This window comes from Eschscholzia californica, unplaced genomic scaffold (assembly GCF_041429995.1).
Source record: "Eschscholzia californica isolate CP2 unplaced genomic scaffold, dmEscCali1.0.p SCAF_1, whole genome shotgun sequence".
Classification (NCBI taxonomy): Eukaryota; Viridiplantae; Streptophyta; class Magnoliopsida; order Ranunculales; family Papaveraceae; genus Eschscholzia; species Eschscholzia californica.
The window spans coordinates 24,048,484-24,068,338 of record NW_028238198.1 but is presented as its reverse complement, the minus strand read 5'-3'; the positions used below and the strand labels follow the sequence as shown (position 1 = coordinate 24,068,338).

The following is a 19,855-nucleotide window of genomic DNA, read 5'->3' as shown; positions in this document are numbered from 1 at the left end:
TCATGGTGTGAGTATTTCCTACTATTTTATATTCTTTATTTGCACGCAAACCGAAAAGAAGAACAAGAAGAAGATGAAATTTAAGTAGAGCAACAACACAACTTAAACCAAAGATATCATGATCTGGACATGACGAAATTAGATAACTTTTGCTATAAAAATTACATGATATTTCTCCCATGTTTACCAATATTATACATCTTCGTTAAAGTTTACATCAAATATTCAAGAAACTATGCGAACAATGATTCGGTTCCATTTGTCTCTTAATCAATTATACACAGAACAATACACAAACATAAATAGTTGCTTTGTGGGAAGAAGGCCTTTAAGTTCTTGGAGAGCAAAAAGGTTTGGGTTTTTCCTCTTACCAATAATCTCCGCAAGAACAAGAACCTTCCCTGAAGTGATGAAACCTCTTTGCATCCCTTACAATGATATCTCTCTGCACGATTTTTGAGATGAACTTAGTAGCGACATGGCAATCGTTGCAAACCCGAAGGTTTTTAGCTACTCTAATGATGGTACCAGGAGGAGTATTGAGAATGCCGAATGCTATGGCTAATCTCTCACTATGTCCACAGAGAAGATACTCTTTCTCCTCTTTGTCTATATTGTGAAGTACCGATGAAGTATCTGGCACATACCCTTCTTTCTTCATCTTCTCTAATAACTTCTCAAGATACTCGTGGAGTTGTTCACTTTGTGGGTGTGATAAATCCCCACACAAGAACTTATGAACTTCATCGTTGAATTCAATCCAGCTACATCCAGGTTCTTTTCTAATTCCTGTTTCTTTCATGTTCTTTCGAACTTCCATTGCCTTTTCCCATAAACCAACTGATGCGTAGATGTTAGAGAGAAGAACATAATGGCTGGCAACAGTTGGTTCTAACTGGAACAGATTTTCAGCTGCTATTTCTCCGAGTTTGACATTATTGTATATTCGACATGAACCAAGTAAACTACTCCAAGCACCTAATCGATCTGAACCAGAAGGCATGGAGGTGATGATTTCGTAAGCTTCGTCTAATTGCCCAGCTCGACCAAGCAAGTCCACGATACAAGCATAATGGTCTTGTCTTGGTTCAATTCCATAGTGGGATTTCATTCTATTAAACAAGTCAAGGCCTTGACTAACCATCTTAGAGTGGCTACATGCAGCAAAGACAGCAATGAATGTGACATCGTTCGGCTTTAATACTTCGCCTTTAAAATTTCCTTCAGTTTGAATCTTTTTGAATAATTCAAGAGCTTCTTCCCCTTGCCCGTGTATCCCATAAGCCATTATGAGAACATTCCATGTGATGATGTTTCTTTTCGGCATCTCATCGAAGATCCTTCTTGCCAAGTCTAAGCAACCACATTTCGCATACATATCAACTAGTGCACTTCCTACTGCAACATCTAGTGCTAATGCGTTTCTAATAGCGTAAGCATGAATCTCCTTTCCTTTCGCTAGTGCTGCCAATGCAGCAATACTAGGAAGAATCGTCATTAGTGTTATCGTATTTGGTTTGTATAAAACTTTGTCTTCCCTTAGGCATTGCATCTCATGTATCAAAAGGAGTGCATCGTCATGTCGACCGCTAATAACGTAACCAGTAATCATCGTGTTCCAAGAAACCAAATCTTTAACCTCCATTCTCTTGAAGATTTTCCTCGAAACTTCTAAATTCCCTACTCTAGAGTACATATCCACAAGCGCATTTTGCACATATCTATCGTGCTCGAAGCCCTTCTTTACTACGTAACCGTGGATGCCTTCCTTTTTTGAGAAAGATGGACAACGAACCCATGCAGGTAAAACACTTGCCATGGTGGTTGGATTTGAATTAAGTCCTGCAACAACTTCCATTTCAATGAAAAGTCTCAACGCATCCTCGTCAAACCCATATTGTGCATAACCAGCAATCATAGCATTCCAAAGCCCAATTCTACGTTCTGAGATCCCATTAAAGACTCGACGACCATTTTCTACTTGCCCACAATTGCAATACATGTCAACTAGTGCACTACCAACAAAAGAATTTGAAATTAGATCATCGTTCCTTAAAGTATAAGCATGAATTTCCTTACCAATCTCCAACATCTCTAAGTGAGAGCAGGCGGGTAGAACACTGGCGAATGTGACCCCATCAGGTTTGACTCCTTCGAGAACCATTAATCTAAACAACATCAATGCATCTTCAAATCTATCATTTTGTGTCAACGAGCTAATAATGGTGTTCCAAGAAACCATGTCTCGATTCTCAAACTGCTCAAACAAAGATTTCGAGTAATCTAACCTACCCAATTTAGCATACATAGCCATCAGCGCATTATTAGTAAAAGTCTTTTTATCGCCTGTTCGTAAACTATAAGCGTGAGCTTGCTTTCCAAGGAGCAAACCCTCGTGCTTGCTCAGCGACGAACAAGCAAGTGCAACACTAACCAAAGTAAAAGAGCTGGGCTTTACTTGCTCAAACTGCATGCTCCGAAAGGCTTCTAACGTGAGATCCCACTCCTCAGACTTACACAACACAGAAATGGCAGAGTTCCAAGATACCTCATCTCTCTGAGGCATTCTATCAAACACCTGTAAAGCAACACCAGTATCTCCACATTTGCCATACATATAAAGAAGGGTATTAGACACAGTCACTGAAGATGAGTGATAACCCAATTTAACAATGGAAGCATGAATTTGCTTGCCGGAATTCAAATCATGAAGAGATGAAATTGATTTGAGTATAGCTGGGAAAGCAAAATTATCAGGTGAGATTCCAGCATTCAACATTTCAATATAAGTCAAAATGGCTTCTCGAAAAAGACCAGATCGAGCTTGTAACCGGAGCCTGTCGACCCATGAGTCAGTAGTAGGCTTTGATTGCTGCCTGGGTTTTGGATTTGTGGTGGTGGTGGTGACTAGAGGAGGTGGTGTTAGGGTTTGTTTATGAATAATATTGGTGGGTTGTTGTTGAATTTGGCGGGAAGATAAGGTATTTGATGGAAGGGGAAGAGAGGCTAGAGAGAGGGTTGACATTTTCGTTAAGTCACTAACCAAACACAGGTAATCACTCCCTCCAAAAGTGTAAGTTTAAATAAATAGAAAATTGATCAAAAGGCATAAATAAGTGTTTAATCCTTTATAGGGGCACCAAACTTCGTCTTCTTCGTATATGAAATTGCTTTACAACACACCATTCTATACCACGCTATAGTATAATTATTGTGTTGATATCGTGTTATGGGATTGTGTGGACCAATCTTCCAGGTTGGTAGTAATGTGTTACATGTCATTGCTTTCTGCATTGCAAAAGTCCCACAATTTTAAAAAAACGTCAATAGAAAAGTATATTTAATCCCTTACAAGGAGCACCACACTTTGTCTCCAGCAGATAACATGGTGTAATCTTTGGATATAAGTAAAAAAAGTCTACCTTCTTTTGTAAACATACAAAAAGCGCAATGAAATAAATAGCAATAGTTCATTTGTCATAAAATATTATTGTTAATTAATTTTTAGGTCATTTAAAATCCAAATGTTCTTTGATCATTTATAAAATACCACTTACTTGATTAAAAACAAAATTTGAAAATAAGTATAATTTCTCTATTTCTCTCTCTAAAATGGTTGTCTCTCTCAAATTTGTGACCAGCTTCCTGCCTGGCCCCCTAGATTAGCAAAAGTACCCATATGGTCCCATTTTTCCGTTATCTTTAACATTCCGTTAACTAATCATATTATCTCTCTTCCATCTCATCTCTTCTCTCTGCCACCTCATCTTCTCGCCACCTCATCATCTTCTCCGCGCGAAGGTCGCCGACCGGCGACTTTCAAACATAAAAAAAAAAAAAAATTATTTTCTCTTATTTTCTCTCTCCTCTCTCTCTATCTCTAAAATATTTCTTTTTCTTTTCTCTCTCTCTAGATTTGTTCTAGGGAGAGAGAAGGTCTATTCGTGAGAACAGATCTGGTCTGTTCAACAGACCTTTGATGATCCATTCTCACGAATAGACCATTGAAGGTATGTATGTGAGAACAGACCCACTCTCTAGATCTGTTCTAGAGAGTTAAAAGAAAAACAAATTAGAGAGAGCGAGAGAGGAGAGAGAAAATAAAAAAAAATCATATTTGAAGGTCGCCGGAGAAGATGATGAGGTGGCGAGAAGATGAGGTGGCAGAGAGAAGAGATGAGATGGAGGAGAGAGAATATGACTAGTTAACGGAATGTTAAAGATAACGGAAAAAGGGGGCCATATGGGTATTTTTGCTAATCTAGGGGGTCAGGCAGGAAGCTGATCACAAAGTTGGGTGCCATTTGGGAAATAACCCATTTTGATTTTGTCCACATCTGTCTTAAGCTTGCAAAAATTTGAAAATACAAAAATCTGATCTTAAAACCATCTATTTGCAAGATATGCAAATGATTATTTGCAAGATTTGATTTCCTAAACAGATATACGCTAGAGTTTAATGGGATGGGCTAAAGGCCCCCGACCAAAGTGTTATAGGCCCTCGGATAAAGCACAAATTGTGAGATGTCCCATATGTAATCCGGGGCCCCCGTCGGGGCCTTTAGCCACACCCGAGTTTAACTTTCAAACATTGAAGACGAAATTGAGGGGGCGCAAGAAATTAGGAGAAGTTGGAGAGAGAAGCACAAAATTAAAATGAAAAATTTTTACGAATGAAAAGAATTAGTTCTCAGTAACTGGATGGACAGTTACAGTAGAAGGTCAAACTCAAAGTTTACGAAAAATAGACTAGACAGAAAGTTGGTAATAAAGTATGGGTCAATCGAGAACTAACCCTAAAATATTGCTCTTTTTGAACATTATACTGAAATTCAATTCATCAATACTGTATACACACAAAAAAACACCACCATATTTATTAAAAAAATCACTCTTTTTTTGTTGCAAATTAAAAAATCACTCTACATCAATGGGTTCATATTAACCAAAAATATGGCAAAACACCAAGCCCAAACCAATTGGCGGACCACTCTTCAAAGGAATCCCATGAGAAAAACTATGCAATTACAGCATTTGCATACTTACTGAGAAAAAAATTAAACAAACAAACAAACTCTCTTGAAAAGAATCTCATGAGAAAAATAGGATGCAATAATCGAATTTGCATATTTATTCACAATTATGTTAAAAATATCAAACATAAAGAAACACCACAATATTGATTTTTCTATGACCATGTCAATGTAACCGGTCTTAGTTTTATTTTCCCCTTTTGAAGTTTTATGGGCACTACCAAAATTAAAGATCAATCTCTACCATAGCAGAACTTTTTTGTCAAACTATATTAGAGTCAAACACAATAAAAGTGGATGTGCCCATAAAACTTGTGTTAGAGTTTTTGTTCAAGCCCATTTAGCAATGAGAGCCATAAAACCAGCACCACAAAGAAGAGAAACATAAGCTGCTAATTGAAGCTTTCCATTGTCTTGAAGCCTTGAGTTCATGAAATCAGCTGCTAATAGATCGACGAGCGACATGTAAATCAAGATTCCAGCCGCGGCTGCGTTTAAAACCCCTTGAATGATGAGAGCAGTAGGGCTGTTTTCACTGTAAACATTTGTTATTCCGATTCCAATTCCTATCCCAACTGGTGTTGTAAGAGCGAAAAAGAGAGCCATAGTAACAATGGCTCGACTCTTGAATCTTGCCTACATAATCCATAAGAGTATGTTACTTTTTTTGGGATTATACAAGTACAATAGACAATTTATACCCTAATGTGTTTCAATCCAGTGACATTCGATTTTTCAGATTAGATCCACCAACTGAGTAAACAATTATTTATAAAAATATACTAATTGTCCATTATTATTAATTAAATATAAGAGTTGACCTTTGTTAACAAATACTTTCTTTAAATTTCTGTGCCGGTAGCAGAAAACATAAAAATGGGGTGGAAACTACCATTTTCAATTTTTCAACAAGATGTTAAAATACAGGTCTTGTTAATAAAAAAAATATCACATAATTCCAAACCCCTTATTTTATTAAGGATAATATAGTAGTACTTTATATCAGGGTCCAATATCTATCTCTTGATTACTACCTTAAAGATAAGTCAAAAAAAAAAAAAAAAAGTAGGCCCAAACAATTTGAACCAACCCTTTGACAAGTTTGTTTAACAAGTCATATATAAGAAAAAAAAAAATATTCTGATATCTGAATCGAACCAAACCAAACCAGTTCCAATGTCTAATTTTATGTTGTAATATCATAGAGGTGCCTAATTTAGTGAATGCTACAAGAGAGATGATGAAGAAGACGACGACAATGATAATGATGATGACTATGATATCATACCTGAGTAATGCAGCCTCCAAGTCCAATACCCTCAAAAAATTGATGGAAGGTCAAGGCTCCAACCAAAGGTTTAATGGTTGAAGGACTCTCAGATGCACCTAATGCCATCCCTATAATCACTGAATGAACCAAAATTCCAAGCTCCAAAACCTACCCTCAAAATTCAAAGGAAAACTCAAATTAGCAACTTTTGGACATGAACAATAATAAAATCTTGTAGTATTAATTAACACTTGAAATAACTAATTATAAAAAAAATTAAGTGAGACGAATAATATTAAAATTATTTAAAAATTTGTTACTTGTGATATAACGCGATGTCGAATGAGTTCGGCAGGGGTCAAACTATTATCCAATTCAACCGCCGATGAGCCATGAGCATGACCATGGGCTTCATGATCATGGGCATGAACTTCTGAATCTATAACATCTCCTTTTCCTTTGTTTAACCTCTTGTAATAACCTGTGGCCAAACTATCAACCATCAATGTCAATATCGCTGACATCATCGCAATAAATCCAGTAAATGGAAAATTATCCCATGGGTTTGGATTTAGACATGGTGAAGTTAAATCGCTGAACGCGTCCGGAAGTATATGAATAAACCCAGTTGCTAAGATAACTCCAGCTGCAAATGCTTTTATCACGAAAAATAAATCTTTTTCGGGTCGTAATGCTGGAATTTTTTTCCCTAAAACAGGTAGACTTACTCCAAGTGCACTTGCTACTAAAATCGAAACCAAAGCTGCGATTTTGTATTTAAGCGCTTCTTTTCTGTCATTGTCGCCTTCTTCTTCTGCGTCACATGTACATTCTGCTAAGACAGTTTTGGGAAGAATAGTTAGGGTTAGAGACAACAACAAGAACACTAATTTTAGGTTTGGTTTTGTGAGATTGAAAGAACAAAGTTGAAGCTTATTCATTTTCACCATGGAGAAAATGAAAACAAAAGATGGAAAGAAAGTAAATGTATGTACTTTTGATTCTCAAGTTGCTTTCCTTTTATGTAAGAAATGAAGTCAAACTTGAGATGAGTAAAATTACTAAACTATCCCCCACTATTAAGACATGTACTATTTCTTGATTATAAAACTTAAAGAAAGTACATATAATTAAATTCTAAAGTTACACCTCTAGGACCACTTGGAATAATCCATCTTTTATCATGGGGCGAGGTTTGTTTTAAGAAATCCAAAGTATTGATCAATCATATATCTCGGAAATGAAGAGTGAAAGTTCTGTTTCTAAAATTCTCAATAGCATTTCCTCAAGGATATAAAATGATTAGCATTGCAAGATTTTCGAGCTTCAAAATCTTTTTGGCTAAATTAAATACACGAAACAGACATGGTTAATGCATTATTGGTATATGAATCTTCTTGGTGGTATATATATATATATATATGTTAAATGTCAAAGTATTTAAATAAGCATAAGAGTTTGCAGTTTGTTGACTTAGAGACAGGGACTCCATAGATGAATGTCCACACTATGTTGACATCCTAAGTAGAGATTGAAGAATTTTGAGTTTTTTTTTTGTATTTTTTAGTTGAATTTGGAAGACAACATTTTAAGTGTCGACATATTTAGCTGTATTTTAATGTTATTTATAAATGTACATTTGCCTCAGATTGGATATACTATTTTTATAATTATTATATGAAAATTATTAAGGTATTGTTTGGTTTACTATGAAAGATTCAAGGATTACCTCAACAAAAAAAAATGAAAGATTCAAGGATTTACAGTTTGTCCAATTCGATTTTTGATGATGAAGAGTTGTATAAAAACTAATTTTAGATAAAAAGAGATCTGGAGGATAAAGACTTTTTGGTATTTTATCTTTATACGTTTTCTATTTCGAAGTTTCATTTAGTCTAATCTATTATTATATTCATTTAGCCCCAAGACTTCAAAAACAAAATCTTGTGCATGCGGATTTGGACTTGAGGTGTCAAAAGCGGAGACAATATCGTTAACTGCCAAAGCTCGGAGCGTTACAAGTGGTATCAGATCCAAGATGACTCTTCGTCGAGAGTGGAGGATTGTGATAGTTCCACATCACTCACGAGAGTGTCTAGAACCTGAAATATGGGTGTTCGCTCAAGCTCAGTAAGTTGTGAGACATTTTGGGTGGACTCGTAGAACTTCTGCTTAAGAAAAAAAATGTCAAGATTCCAAGTTTGGACCTCGGGTGCCAAAAGCAGAAACAATATTCTTAACGCTTGGCGTCACAAACGCAATAAAAAAACGGTGTGCAAGGAAGTGGGTGTGGTTAAGATTTTAGAGATATAACGGTTACAAAGGTACGATGGAGGGCATTCCCTTGATAAACCTCCCAAGTAGAGTGATTCAAAATGAGAATAGATTGTTTTTTAGGCCAACGAATGATGATATTTTGTCGGTCTGGAGGAATCGTAGAACTTCTAGAACCTGAAATATGGGTGTTCGCTCAAGCTCAGTAAGTTGTGAGACATTTTGGGTGGACTCGTAGAACTTCTGCGTAAGAAAAAAAATGTCAAAACTCCAAGTTTGGACCTCGGGTGCCAAAAGCAGAAACAATATTCTTAACGCTTGGCGTCACAAACGCAATAAAAAAACGGTGTGCAAGGAAGTGGGTGTGGTTAAGATTTTAGAGATAATAACGTTTCCAAAGGTACGATGGAGGGCATTCCCTTGATAAACCTCCCAAGTAGAGTGATTCAAAATGAGAATAAATTGTTTTTTAGGGCAACGAATGATGATATTTTGTTGGTCTGGAGGGATCTGCGCAATGAAAATTCTCGGATTCATGAATAGATAAACCACTTATCTTTCTCGACCAACAAATCATGTACTAGAATTTTGTGAAAAGACATTTGGATTTTTCTCATCATTATTTTTACCAATTACAAAGCATTATATCTGGTATCGAGTGATGACTACCATTACTACAGTGCTTCCAACACTCGCACATTATTTTGCTATCCAAATAGTTTAAAATTAAGGTGCAAAAACTGTAAGTTTTGGCCCATTTCTCTTTTTATTATGTGGTGGAGCACTATATTTGAGTGAAATTCTGTAGCACCTCAGGACTGTGGCCCCCAAATTTGATCTCCGGCCAGGGTCACATGACTAGGATTAGGGTCATAAACATTAACATCCAATTAGTTTTGATCGGATTTCATTCATTCAATTCTAAGTTAATAAAAAGCTGGTCAATGTTATCTCATGCAAAAAATCCTGCCTCTAAACCAAAAATTGGTACGTAATTGCCATTGGTGCTTATCTTTGCATCTTTTGCTAAATAAGCCATGAATGAAAATTCCAGTTTTGGGTCATTTTAGGTGGGAAATTTTTTTTAGCTACTCTAACAAGGAAGAAAGTATTGATTTGAACAAAAAAAAAAAAGTATTGATGACTATGGTTTGGTCCTCTTTCTTAGGCTTGCCTTGGGTTGTACATTCTAGTTCAAGAATGATATTTGGCCAAACAAAAGGTTGATGTGGCTAACTCGCATTTGACGTGTTATTTGAGAGAATTAATTTTCCAATGGGAAGTAACAAGATCAACGTTTGACATGTGGTCGACACCATTTTTCAGTACAATAGCATTACTCATTCTAATTCACATAATTAGGATGATCGGACCATTCAAAAATAGAAGACATACCACAAAGTACGTATTAGTCCCAATAAAGTATTCTTACACAAAAAATTAACTTGAATATGAAACTTAAATCATTCTTTTTCATCTAACAAATAGTAATCTAAGAGAATTAATCATTAAATGGAAACATATTAGATGAAAGAGATGGTCGTGGGGTTATCTAACAGACTACTCCCCGATCTTTTTACATGTTAAAAGAACATATCCAACCCCATCTGTGGTCAGCGTTCTGCAATTTCTATATGTTTTCGAAAAAATACAAGATAAATATTTGCTAATACGACTTTTCGTAGAGAAGGCTATAAAACAAAATTTCGTGAGGAATATATTAAAATTTAAGAATGGTATCAATTAGCTAGTGAAAGAGCGTGTTTGGGAGAGAAGGGCGTTTATACATAGATGAAACGAAACTGTAAACTTGCTATTTTTAATGAGATTCAAGTGAAGAGAATCCGGGTGCGAAAAATAGAGAGGGTGGTTAAGATTTTAGAAATAATTGGGGCGCCACCAAACTACTTGGACGACGACTGAGGATAAGTCCGCCTGTCAGTATACTTCCCAAAGACTGTATCAGACAAAAATTGAGACATTTGGTTTGGTGTGACAGAGCCACCAAAAGAGACTGGTTGAAAGGTAGAGGAAAGAAGACCAAATTAATGAAATCCAAAGACCTTACTTAATTTCTCAGGTCAAGATGAAACTGGACCAGACCAACCATATATAAGAATAATAGAGGAGGAAAGACAAAATTCAATAAACTTAAACCAAGAACAAGAAACAAGTGAACGAGAAAACCCCACTATATACCATTATAGGCTTTTGAAATGTCCAACTTCAGACTGATTTTTAACCCTTTTGCCACTTGAAGGAATCTAGAATTTCCTACGCTATGATAATAATGTCTGTAATCTGACGGCCCGACATGATAGCTAATTATAGAGGGGATGTACTCTCATTTAAAGTCTAGGTTGATTAAGGCATAATATCATAAAACTTTGCGTCCCTAAGTTCATTTTCAGGAAATATTGTTGTTGGTTCACCAATTCAACAAGTTGACTCAGCAAGTCTCTATCCGGATCACTGGTGAAACTGGTTACTACTTTGATTTTATTTGTAAATCAATGAAACACTTTAGTTTCAAATTAATGGAGAGAGACTAAGGAAGATAACAACTCAATATCTTTCGTATTTCTAACTGATAATGTTTGTTATCCAGAACAGATGATTCGTAATCGAATCTCACTATCGATTTAAGATCGGAAAGAAGAATTGTATTCCTTCTATGTTATTTGATTTATTACTTTAATTTGAAAAATCAAAATGTCTTTGATTAAGAAATCAAAATGTCTTTGATTAAGAAATCAAAATGTCTTTGATTAAGAAATCAGATAGACTAAAAACGAAAAAGAAAAATCGGTGGGTAAGAAGAAGAATATTTTTAATCGAGGCGAGTTATTCCTCTTTCCTTAAGACAATTGATGCCCTGCATAGTGCCAAACAGTTACCGGCGTTTGTCTCCCAAGATACAATGATTAACCTTTCGACTCAATGGTACTTTCAATCATAAAGCAGTTGAACTTAAATGTATACTAACCTCTGACTTAACGCAAATATACCAAACTTCTTTCTTATGAAACTCCTTAAAAACTCTGTTAAATATTTCTCCTAGACACTCTAATATGATCTTATAACAATGCTTGATGCTCTCATAAAAAACGGAATTAAATTTGGAGTTCAATTGGGTCTTATAAATAGGTTTCTAATAGACACATACATTAGGGACATGTTTGTTGGTTTTAGGGACAAATATGTTGAGAGAAATAAGTGACGCTTCACTTGATTAGCAACAGGTCATGTCGGTTGCCATTTGAGGCGTTGGATTGCGCTCAAAAGCTAGATAGAAACTCCCTCCGTTAGGTATGTCCGAATTGCGCCCAACATAAGGGTTTGATGGTCCTTAGATTGGGGATCGAGAGATGTCCCGCCCCATGCCCGACACGGAATTATCGCGAGCCGATAGATCTGGCCTTTTGTGCGGACAGAAGGTCAGCCGTCCAATCTGGACGTGTTCTCTTTGCGCAAATGGCCTCCAAACCAACTTTTTCTTATTGCTATTTGGTCCCTAACTTAATTTTTTTTTTCGTCCAAACTCCAGACTTGAATATCTCATTCATCCGGAATCGGATTTGAGTGATTTTTGGCTCTAAATTTAAGAGCTCGACGAGACGAACGCAATGGCGTATTTTGTTTCTGAATTTGACGATTTGAACTGATCTGAAATCGACTCCGTTTCCAACAAATACTACGTCAGTCCATCTGGGTCAAAAAATCTAATGGATGACCGAAACTTACAAACATCAAGACCCAACTAGAATCCCAGTCTAGGGCCCATAAGCTTTGGAATAGACCCGTAGCTAATAGAGACCAAACTCCAGTAAACTTGAGATTTGGGTCCAACAAGTCCAAAATCAATTGATGGTGCAAACTGACACATCCCAGTTGGGCCCTAATATTGGAGGTGGTCCACTTGTCGAGAAAAATACAAAAAGGGGCCCTAATATTGGAGGTGGTCCACTTGTCGAGAAAAATACAAAAAGGGGCCCTAATATTGTATTTTGGAGAGGTTGAACTTTCATTGGGACCCAATGACCCATTTATATCTTTATTATGTATTGGGCTACCTTTGAGCACTCTACTTGAGAATTCCGTAAGCACCTTTTGAAGTTGTCGCCTTCAATTGGTAGTCCAAAGCGAGACTTTATTCAGTTAGTATTTAACTTGTCAATGTTATTTAAGTGAATTCAATTGTGGGAGCCTCTTTCTATGGCTAGGCTTGGGGTTGCTATATTCTATTTCACATCCATTGGATAATCCCACAGTTCAAAAATAGAAGATATACCATAAAGTATCGATTAATCTCAATAAAGTCTTCTTACACAAAAAATTATCTAAAATTTGAAACGTAAACTATTCTTTTTCTTTTAACTAATACTACTAATCTTAAAGAATTAACCATTGGATCGAAACATATTAGTGAACTAATCACATCATAAACTTCTTGGCTACTTTATAATTTTTTCAAGCCCATTTGGCCAAAAGTGACATAGAACCAGCCCCTACTAGTAGTGAAACATAAGCCCCTATCTGAAGTTTACCATTATTTTGCAACTTCTGGCTCATGAAATCAGCAGCTAGTAAATCCACTAATGACATATATATTAAGATTCCGGCAGCTGCAGCGTTTGAAACTCCTTGAACGATAAGAGCCGTTGGGCTAGTCTCACTGTAAACATTTGTAACTCCGATACCGACTCCAATTCCTACCGGTGTTGTAAGTGAGAAAAATAGTACCATTATAACCACTGCCCTTCTCTTAAATTCTGCCTGCAAAAATACATAAAAAAATCATTGATATTTAGAAATTAGCTAACCTAGTTAATTATCATTAATTATAACTTGATTAACTAAAACTAAAGAAAATATTCAATTAACAAGATTGAGTGTGAGAGAGAGTAAAGTACCTGAGATATGCAGCTACCAAGTCCCATGCCTTCAAAGAGTTGATGAAAACTCAAAGCAGCAATAAGAGGTTTAATTGTTGAAGGACTTTGGGAAACACCCAAAGATATCCCAATAATTACAGAATGCACCACAATTCCAAGCTCCAATACCTATACACCCCCAAACATTAAGTATTAAAACAAATACTCCTATTTCTTACATGAGATCCCAATAAGCCTAAACCACAACTAGAAAAACCCTAATTAGGGTAAACAAGAAACCCAAAAAAAAACAAGAAACTAAAACTGAATTGAATTCTTACTTGTGAAATAACACGATGACGAATAAGTTCCGACGAATGCTTATCAGTTGATGAAGATGATGAAGATATGGGTAATGATCCATGTGTATGACCATGAGTAGCATGAGTATGAACATCAACTTGTTGATTACCACTTTCTTTAATATTATCATTAATGGCTGATCTTTTATAATAACCAGTAGCTAAAGAATCCATCATCAATGTCAATAAAGCAGTCATCATAGCAACAAAACCAGTAAATGGAAAATCACCCCATGGGTGTTCATTCAAACAAGGTGAAGTTAGGTCTCCAAAAGCATCCGGTAATATATGAATAAAACCAGTTGATAATATTACACCAGCAGCAAAAGCTTTAATCAAAAAGAATATATTCTTATCTGGGTGAAGAGCTGGAATCTTTCTTCCAAGAATCGGTATACATATTCCGATTCCACTCGCTATTAGAATCGATATTAATGCTATTATTTTGAATTTCATTGCTTCTTCTTTGTTTATATCTTCATCTTCTTCAACATCACATGTACACTCACTTAATACTAATGTGGGGAGGAGAAATAGTGTTAGTATTATCTTCTTCATCATGGGTTTCATCATATTTTTAGAGAGAGAAAGTTTAGAGAGAGAGAGAAAGAACCGTGTGAAGTTGGAGAATCAGGGCTAGGGTTTATATAGATTTTTTTTTTCTAACTCATATTTGTGAAGGAAATTACTATTTTGTTCTCTTGTATTAGATCAGTGAATACTAGGGTTAAAGGGTTTAGAGGTAATTGAGAAAGGATTTTGAATAAAATATGATGACATAGTTTGAAAAAAATGTGGAAGAATTGAAATTTGGAAAGTTTTGGTTTAAGGGAGTTAACAATGACAGTTAACTACAATGGTATAATAATGTCGTCATTCTAAGCTATTTTGAGGCTATTTTGAGTTGTGAAAACAATATTGGGCGCCTATTTGGTAGATTATGAGAGGAAAATGTTCCATGAATTTTGAAGTTGCTATTGTATTTGACCATTCTATTTTGAAGCAACTCGGCAAAATATCTAGTTTGGGTTCTCCCTTTTAAGTTCCTAAAACAAAGGAATTTAAAGAAACTCGCTGGAAAAAATTCCATGTTTGTAAATTTTATATCGAAACGAACAACTACAAACATATTTTATTTTAATGATGTACCCGTATCCCCAGGTCATGTGACGTACTAGAAGAACACCGAGAGCTTGGTTTCACTATTTTCGTTGATGCCCCATATGGGCATATCAAGCGGTGGACCTACTCAGTAGTATGTCAAAAAAGTTAACTTAAAAATGGAGGAGCATCATGTATAGACGAACTAACGTATAAGATTTTCCAAATTACTTATAAAAATCTGTCAACAAAAAAAATTACTTATAAAACTCAAAAAATTATATACTATTTGTATCATCGTACACATAAAATCATTTTTTAGTTAAATGTAGTAAATATTAAGCAATTTCCCCATTTTTTTTTTATAACTTTTACTAGAGATAATTAGATTTTTAAATATTGTTTTATTGTAACTTCTTTTTCTTCTTTCAGAACAAAGATATGTTAAAATTGTAACAGTTTGATTAGTAGTTACGGTTTACCATTTGTTCGTATTAGTTGTGCATCTTAATCCTTTTACATTTTTATTCAAGTCTAGCCTTATCTGCATCCTGTACTATTTCATTTACATAAATAGTAAATTAACAAGACCATTCAAACTTTTTTTTTTTTTTTGTGGAAGAACAATATATTCAAACTTTATTATTGCAATTCAAAAAAAAAAAATAAAAAAAAAAAGAAACTTGATAGCAGTGGCCAGTGGGGTAAGATCCAAAGAAAGTTCTGAAGGCGCCCTATTATTTATTTGTGGCGCTCCATTTACACCCAAAGAAGTAAAGAGTTCTTCAATTTTGCTTTGATGGAGCGCCAACATCATTAATCGGGGGCGCCTATACAACCAAGCAAAATCTAGTCCCCCCTTAGGTAAATAGGGCACCATCCCTTAAAGTCAAGGAGCTGAATTGATTCCACCAGTCCTTGTAGGAGAGCCATTAAATTTTGACTAGAAGACCAAGTTGAGAGATGGAGAATTTAATAGGTACCCTTTTTTGGTAGGTCTATAAAGTGGTACATCCCCACTACTTCTCAATAGTATAGGCCCATAAGCAGACTTTGTGACCAATTTTAGGGTCTATAGGACTTACCAATTGTTACTAAACCAGACAAATGTCCATAAATGCCCAACCACTACAGGTCTATCTAAGCGACTCAAGCAGGGGTATTTAAGTATTTTCAGACGAGAGGGTAAGAAAAATTGAGGGTAATAAAACTGGGTGCCCTTATAACTTTCCCAATGTGAAGGATAGATATTAGAGGTTCATGAAACCCCAAATTCCCAGCCAACATCTACCTAGTCCTATCTAGTGCTAAAAGTCTAAAATAATCACCAAACCAGCAAGATTACAAACAGAAAAGGCTATCATTTATACCACCACAGTTCGATGAAGAAAGGGTCGAATACAAAACCAGTTTTGTTCATCCGAAATATATACGCCGATCTTAACACCCAAACCGCCTTTCACTAGCTACCACTACTACTACTATATATAAATATAGATAGATATTAATCACATCTCCTCGAACTCACTTACCACACGGAGAAAAGCTAGCACTGCAAAATAAAGATCACCCTTACTAAGCATCTGTTTGTTGTGAATGTTGCTGCTGCTGCTGGTTCTGCTGTTGCTGTTGCTGTTGCTGAGGCTGAGGCTGAGGCCATGGCATGTAACCTACTGGAGCACCAGGCTGAGCATACATCATTCCTGGGTGACCCACCTGAGCCAAATGTTGTGGGACGTAATAGTACGGAAGAGCAGAATCACCACCACCTCGTCCTAACCCAAGACCCTCATCCTTCAACTCGTCTCTTGGAACAATATCGACTAAGAAATCAAATATATCAGTTCTTGTTATAGCTGCTGCAATATCATTCTTTTGAAGTGTTCTCCTTTTATTCTCCTCAGTATGAATCCAAGAACGAAGAGTCAGCTCCAAGATAAACATCTCACAAGCTTTTGCAAACACAATTGGGGCTTCAGCTGATATCATTCTGACATCTTCATCAGCTTTCATTATTTTCTTGATTCGAGCAAGTGGAAGACTATGGTTCTTGAAGTCAGTTGTTTGTTCGATTTCTTGGAGTTGGTTGGCCCAAAAAACTTGAAGCTGCTGGTTTTGTTGTTGTTGTTGTTGATGGTGAAAATGTTGTGCTTGTTGGTAAGCAAGTTGGTGTTGGGAAGGCGGGAAACTAGTTGCAGGGTGAGCCATTGATGGGACCATCGCCGATGACGAACCTGAAGTCACCATTGAACCTGTCTGGTTTCCATTGTTTTCAGCTTCCGCCATTGGGTTCTGTTGCTGTTGGGATTCTTCAGATTGATCCATTGACAAATGGGTAGATATCGATGTTCTCTTTGCCTCTTTTCACAACCTGCAAGATGGGTATATATAAATATATACACGTTAGATACAAACATTGAAGCAGAGAAATTTTGATTAGATACACCACTTGGTCCTGGTGACATTATTTATTTTGATTCCTTTGGCACTCAATTACAGATCGCCAGATCCCAACTACGTATCTAAGAGACAATTCAGATCACGTCTAGTAAATCCATGTCTAGTGGTGAAGTCCGTCAGTGCAGACTCAAATTTATCAATGGAATCTTAACCCAGCCAAGAGATCGAGATCGCAAGTTGGTGGATAGGGCTAGCAGATTTGAATAGCAAAACCGTGACTAAATTCAGTAATTTCATAGACATAGAACCCTCAAATATGAAAGGTTCTGTAAAATGAAGTACTTACTCTGGGGCACATATAATGTAAATGAGTTCAAAATTTCAAATATCTTGTTTTTAATCAAAAGATTATTTACCAATAGATAAACGAAACTTAAATACTCGTCACCTGCATAAATAGTTGAAGAAACAAGAAAATCGAAGTTCAGAAGATAAAATAGTTATACTAAACCATTAAAATAATATACGCCAAGAGAAACCGAAAATAGAAAAGTTCTTGAGAACCAAACCCCTTTGAGAACCCTTTAATGGTTACCACAATATAGAAACAAAGTTGATTAAATCAATCAGCCTCTTATATAAATAATGTTGATAGCAAGGTGTTGATTGATCGATTGCTTAGCAGTGTTACCCTTTTTCCTATCTTAAGTAGGAATGGAATTTTGCGGAAAAATGTGTAGAAGTTAAGCAATGAAGAACAAATTGGAGTAAACTAGTGTATATCATGTGAAATTGAGTTGTTTAAGATATAGCTTTTTAAACACTAGTCAACTTATAAGAAGTATTTTCATTCGCACTAATCTAAACTAGTATAGCTATACAGACAAGTTTAAACTATTGATGCATGATCATCGATTCATCATCACTCAACATTAGCATTACTTATACACACAGGCACTAGATGCATCTCCTAGGACTAACTTTAGATATTAAACATAAGTATAGAACTTCGCGACCCCATGGTGCAAAAGAAACAAAGGAGAGAAGGCAAATTCTAATCCATTTCTAGTCTACCCATTATCTAGCTATATAGATCTGAATCATATGACCCGTAAACCGACAATATACCCTCAAAATTGCTAATTTTCAAAGAGAGAAAAAAAAACAACTCTTGGGGAAACCAATGAAAGAAAATGGATTAAGCTCTATCATAGATCATAAAACAAGACCAAAAATACACTTAAAGTGTTAAACAAAAGAAGCAAGCATAGCAATTTCACATGAGAACAAATAAATAAGAGTTAAACCATCAAACAGCTTGCATGCAGCAAATACTAAGATAAGATTCTTAAACAAAAATCTAAGGGTAGATCAAAAGAAAACCCAAGTTTCCTCTCTATAATCATCAAAACTCAATAAACCAAACCTAACCCAATTTTTGATTCACCGTTGAGATTAAACCCTTTTATGAATTACCAAAACTACCTCTTGGAATAATAAGAAAATCAAACCTAAAAATGAACATGCAAACAGTAATACCACCTCTAATAAGAACATGCAATCTAAAACTCATAAACAGAGACATAATCTCAAATACTAAAACCCATAAGAGTTCTTGAACAAAAAAAATCTCTTACCCAAGTTCAAAATTTCACTGAGAAAAAAGAAACAACAACAACAAACTATAGTAGTATAACAAAATAAAAATTCTAACAAAAGAAACTAGTACCCATGACCATATAGAGAAAAGAAACTTGAGATCTTAGAGAAAACCCAGCCAAGATTATGTTTTTTTTTTTACCTGGGTAAGCTGGAAGTGATTGAGGAGAAGAGAGGGTAATTGGAAGACAAGAAGCCCTAAAAAGGGAAGAAGAGAGGATTTTGAATTTTAGAGAGAGAAAGGGAGGGAGGAGAGAAGAAGGGGAAGGCACGTGTTAATAAAGGGAGAGAGTTGACGTTGAGAGACGTTATGAGATAGACAAGTGTCAAAAAGTTACTTGTTAGAAAATATATAAAGAGAAAAAAAGAGGAAAAAGATGCTTCTTCAGTTTTTCATTCATTCAGCCAAGTGCTTCTGAAACGTATGAACTATTAAGAGGTAGGTGGTGTCGTTTTCGTAGAACGACAAAAGGTGAAGGGTTAATTTTGTCATTTTGGCGATTTTTGGAAGGGTGTTTCTAAAGGCACTCGAAAAAAAATGATGTAAGCAAGCGGCTCTATAAGCCCCAGACCTAACAACTATTTTCTCTATAGTCACCGGGCCAACTTGACTTAACCCTACAGTCCATCCATTTCCCTCTCACGAAACTAGCCGGACCAAACTTTCATTTTCTCTCTCTAAGTTCTGATCTGTTTGATCTTCTTAGGTCCAGGATCAGCTGATCCGTTTGGGCCTCTTAGGTCCCGAATCAGCTGATCCGTTTGGGCCTCTTAGGTCCCGAATCATCTGATCGTTTAGATCTCTTAGGCCCCAGATCAGCTAATCGTTTGGCAATTTCACCATAAATGATTACTTCTTTTTTTTCGTAATTTGTGGAAAAC

The 19,855-nt window shown here is 35.9% G+C and overlaps 4 protein-coding genes across 4 annotated transcripts; all 4 read right to left on the bottom strand.

The window, feature by feature from the left end:
* Positions 1-147: 147 nt before the first annotated feature.
* On the bottom strand, positions 148-3,185 carry OTP84 (Tetratricopeptide repeat (TPR)-like superfamily protein). Its single transcript, XM_086651795.1, has one exon. The coding sequence runs from the start codon at positions 3,023-3,025 to the stop codon at positions 368-370; it is 2,658 nt and encodes an 885-aa protein (XP_086507921.1). The 5' UTR covers positions 3,026-3,185; the 3' UTR covers positions 148-367.
* Positions 3,186-5,108: 1,923 nt separating this feature from the next.
* Positions 5,109-7,567, bottom strand: LOC147565303 (zinc transporter 5-like). Its single transcript, XM_086666931.1, has 3 exons — positions 6,624-7,567; positions 6,322-6,471; positions 5,109-5,669 (listed from the first exon to the last, which is right to left on the bottom strand). Exons 1-3 carry the CDS (start codon positions 7,251-7,253, stop codon positions 5,364-5,366), a joined length of 1,086 nt encoding a protein of 361 aa, XP_086523057.1. The 5' UTR covers positions 7,254-7,567; the 3' UTR covers positions 5,109-5,363.
* A 5,298-nt stretch (positions 7,568-12,865) lies between these two features.
* LOC147565302 (zinc transporter 8-like) lies at positions 12,866-14,625 on the bottom strand. The gene is made up of 3 exons (XM_086666920.1): positions 13,793-14,625; positions 13,491-13,640; positions 12,866-13,353 (listed from the first exon to the last, which is right to left on the bottom strand). The coding sequence occupies exons 1-3, from the start codon at positions 14,384-14,386 to the stop codon at positions 13,048-13,050; spliced, it is 1,050 nt and encodes a 349-aa protein (XP_086523046.1). The 5' UTR covers positions 14,387-14,625; the 3' UTR covers positions 12,866-13,047.
* A 1,630-nt stretch (positions 14,626-16,255) lies between these two features.
* Positions 16,256-19,380, bottom strand: NF-YC2 (nuclear factor Y, subunit C2). Its single transcript, XM_086651755.1, has 2 exons — positions 19,116-19,380; positions 16,256-17,285 (listed from the first exon to the last, which is right to left on the bottom strand). Exon 2 carries the CDS (start codon positions 17,237-17,239, stop codon positions 16,490-16,492), a length of 750 nt encoding a protein of 249 aa, XP_086507881.1. The 5' UTR covers positions 17,240-17,285; positions 19,116-19,380; the 3' UTR covers positions 16,256-16,489.
* Positions 19,381-19,855: the final 475 nt, after the last annotated feature.

Bases quoted from the DNA above. Each gene is read 5' to 3' on its own strand.
- NF-YC2 (XM_086651755.1), bottom strand. From the start codon at position 17,239: ATGGATCAATCTGAAGAATCCCAACAGCAACAGAACCCAATGGCGGAA.
- OTP84 (XM_086651795.1), bottom strand. From the start codon at position 3,025: ATGTCAACCCTCTCTCTAGCCTCTCTTCCCCTTCCATCAAATACCTTA.
- LOC147565302 (XM_086666920.1), bottom strand. From the start codon at position 14,386: ATGATGAAACCCATGATGAAGAAGATAATACTAACACTATTTCTCCTC. The intron at 13,641-13,792 runs GTAAGAATTCAA...GGGGGTGTATAG, and splicing joins GTCATCGTGTTATTTCACAA to GTATTGGAGCTTGGAATTGT. The intron at 13,354-13,490 runs GTACTTTACTCT...GTATTTTTGCAG, and splicing joins TTGGTAGCTGCATATCTCAG to GCAGAATTTAAGAGAAGGGC.
- LOC147565303 (XM_086666931.1), bottom strand. From the start codon at position 7,253: ATGGTGAAAATGAATAAGCTTCAACTTTGTTCTTTCAATCTCACAAAA. The intron at 6,472-6,623 runs GTAACAAATTTT...TTTTGAGGGTAG, and splicing joins GACATCGCGTTATATCACAA to GTTTTGGAGCTTGGAATTTT. The intron at 5,670-6,321 runs GTATGATATCAT...TGGATTATGTAG, and splicing joins TTGGAGGCTGCATTACTCAG to GCAAGATTCAAGAGTCGAGC.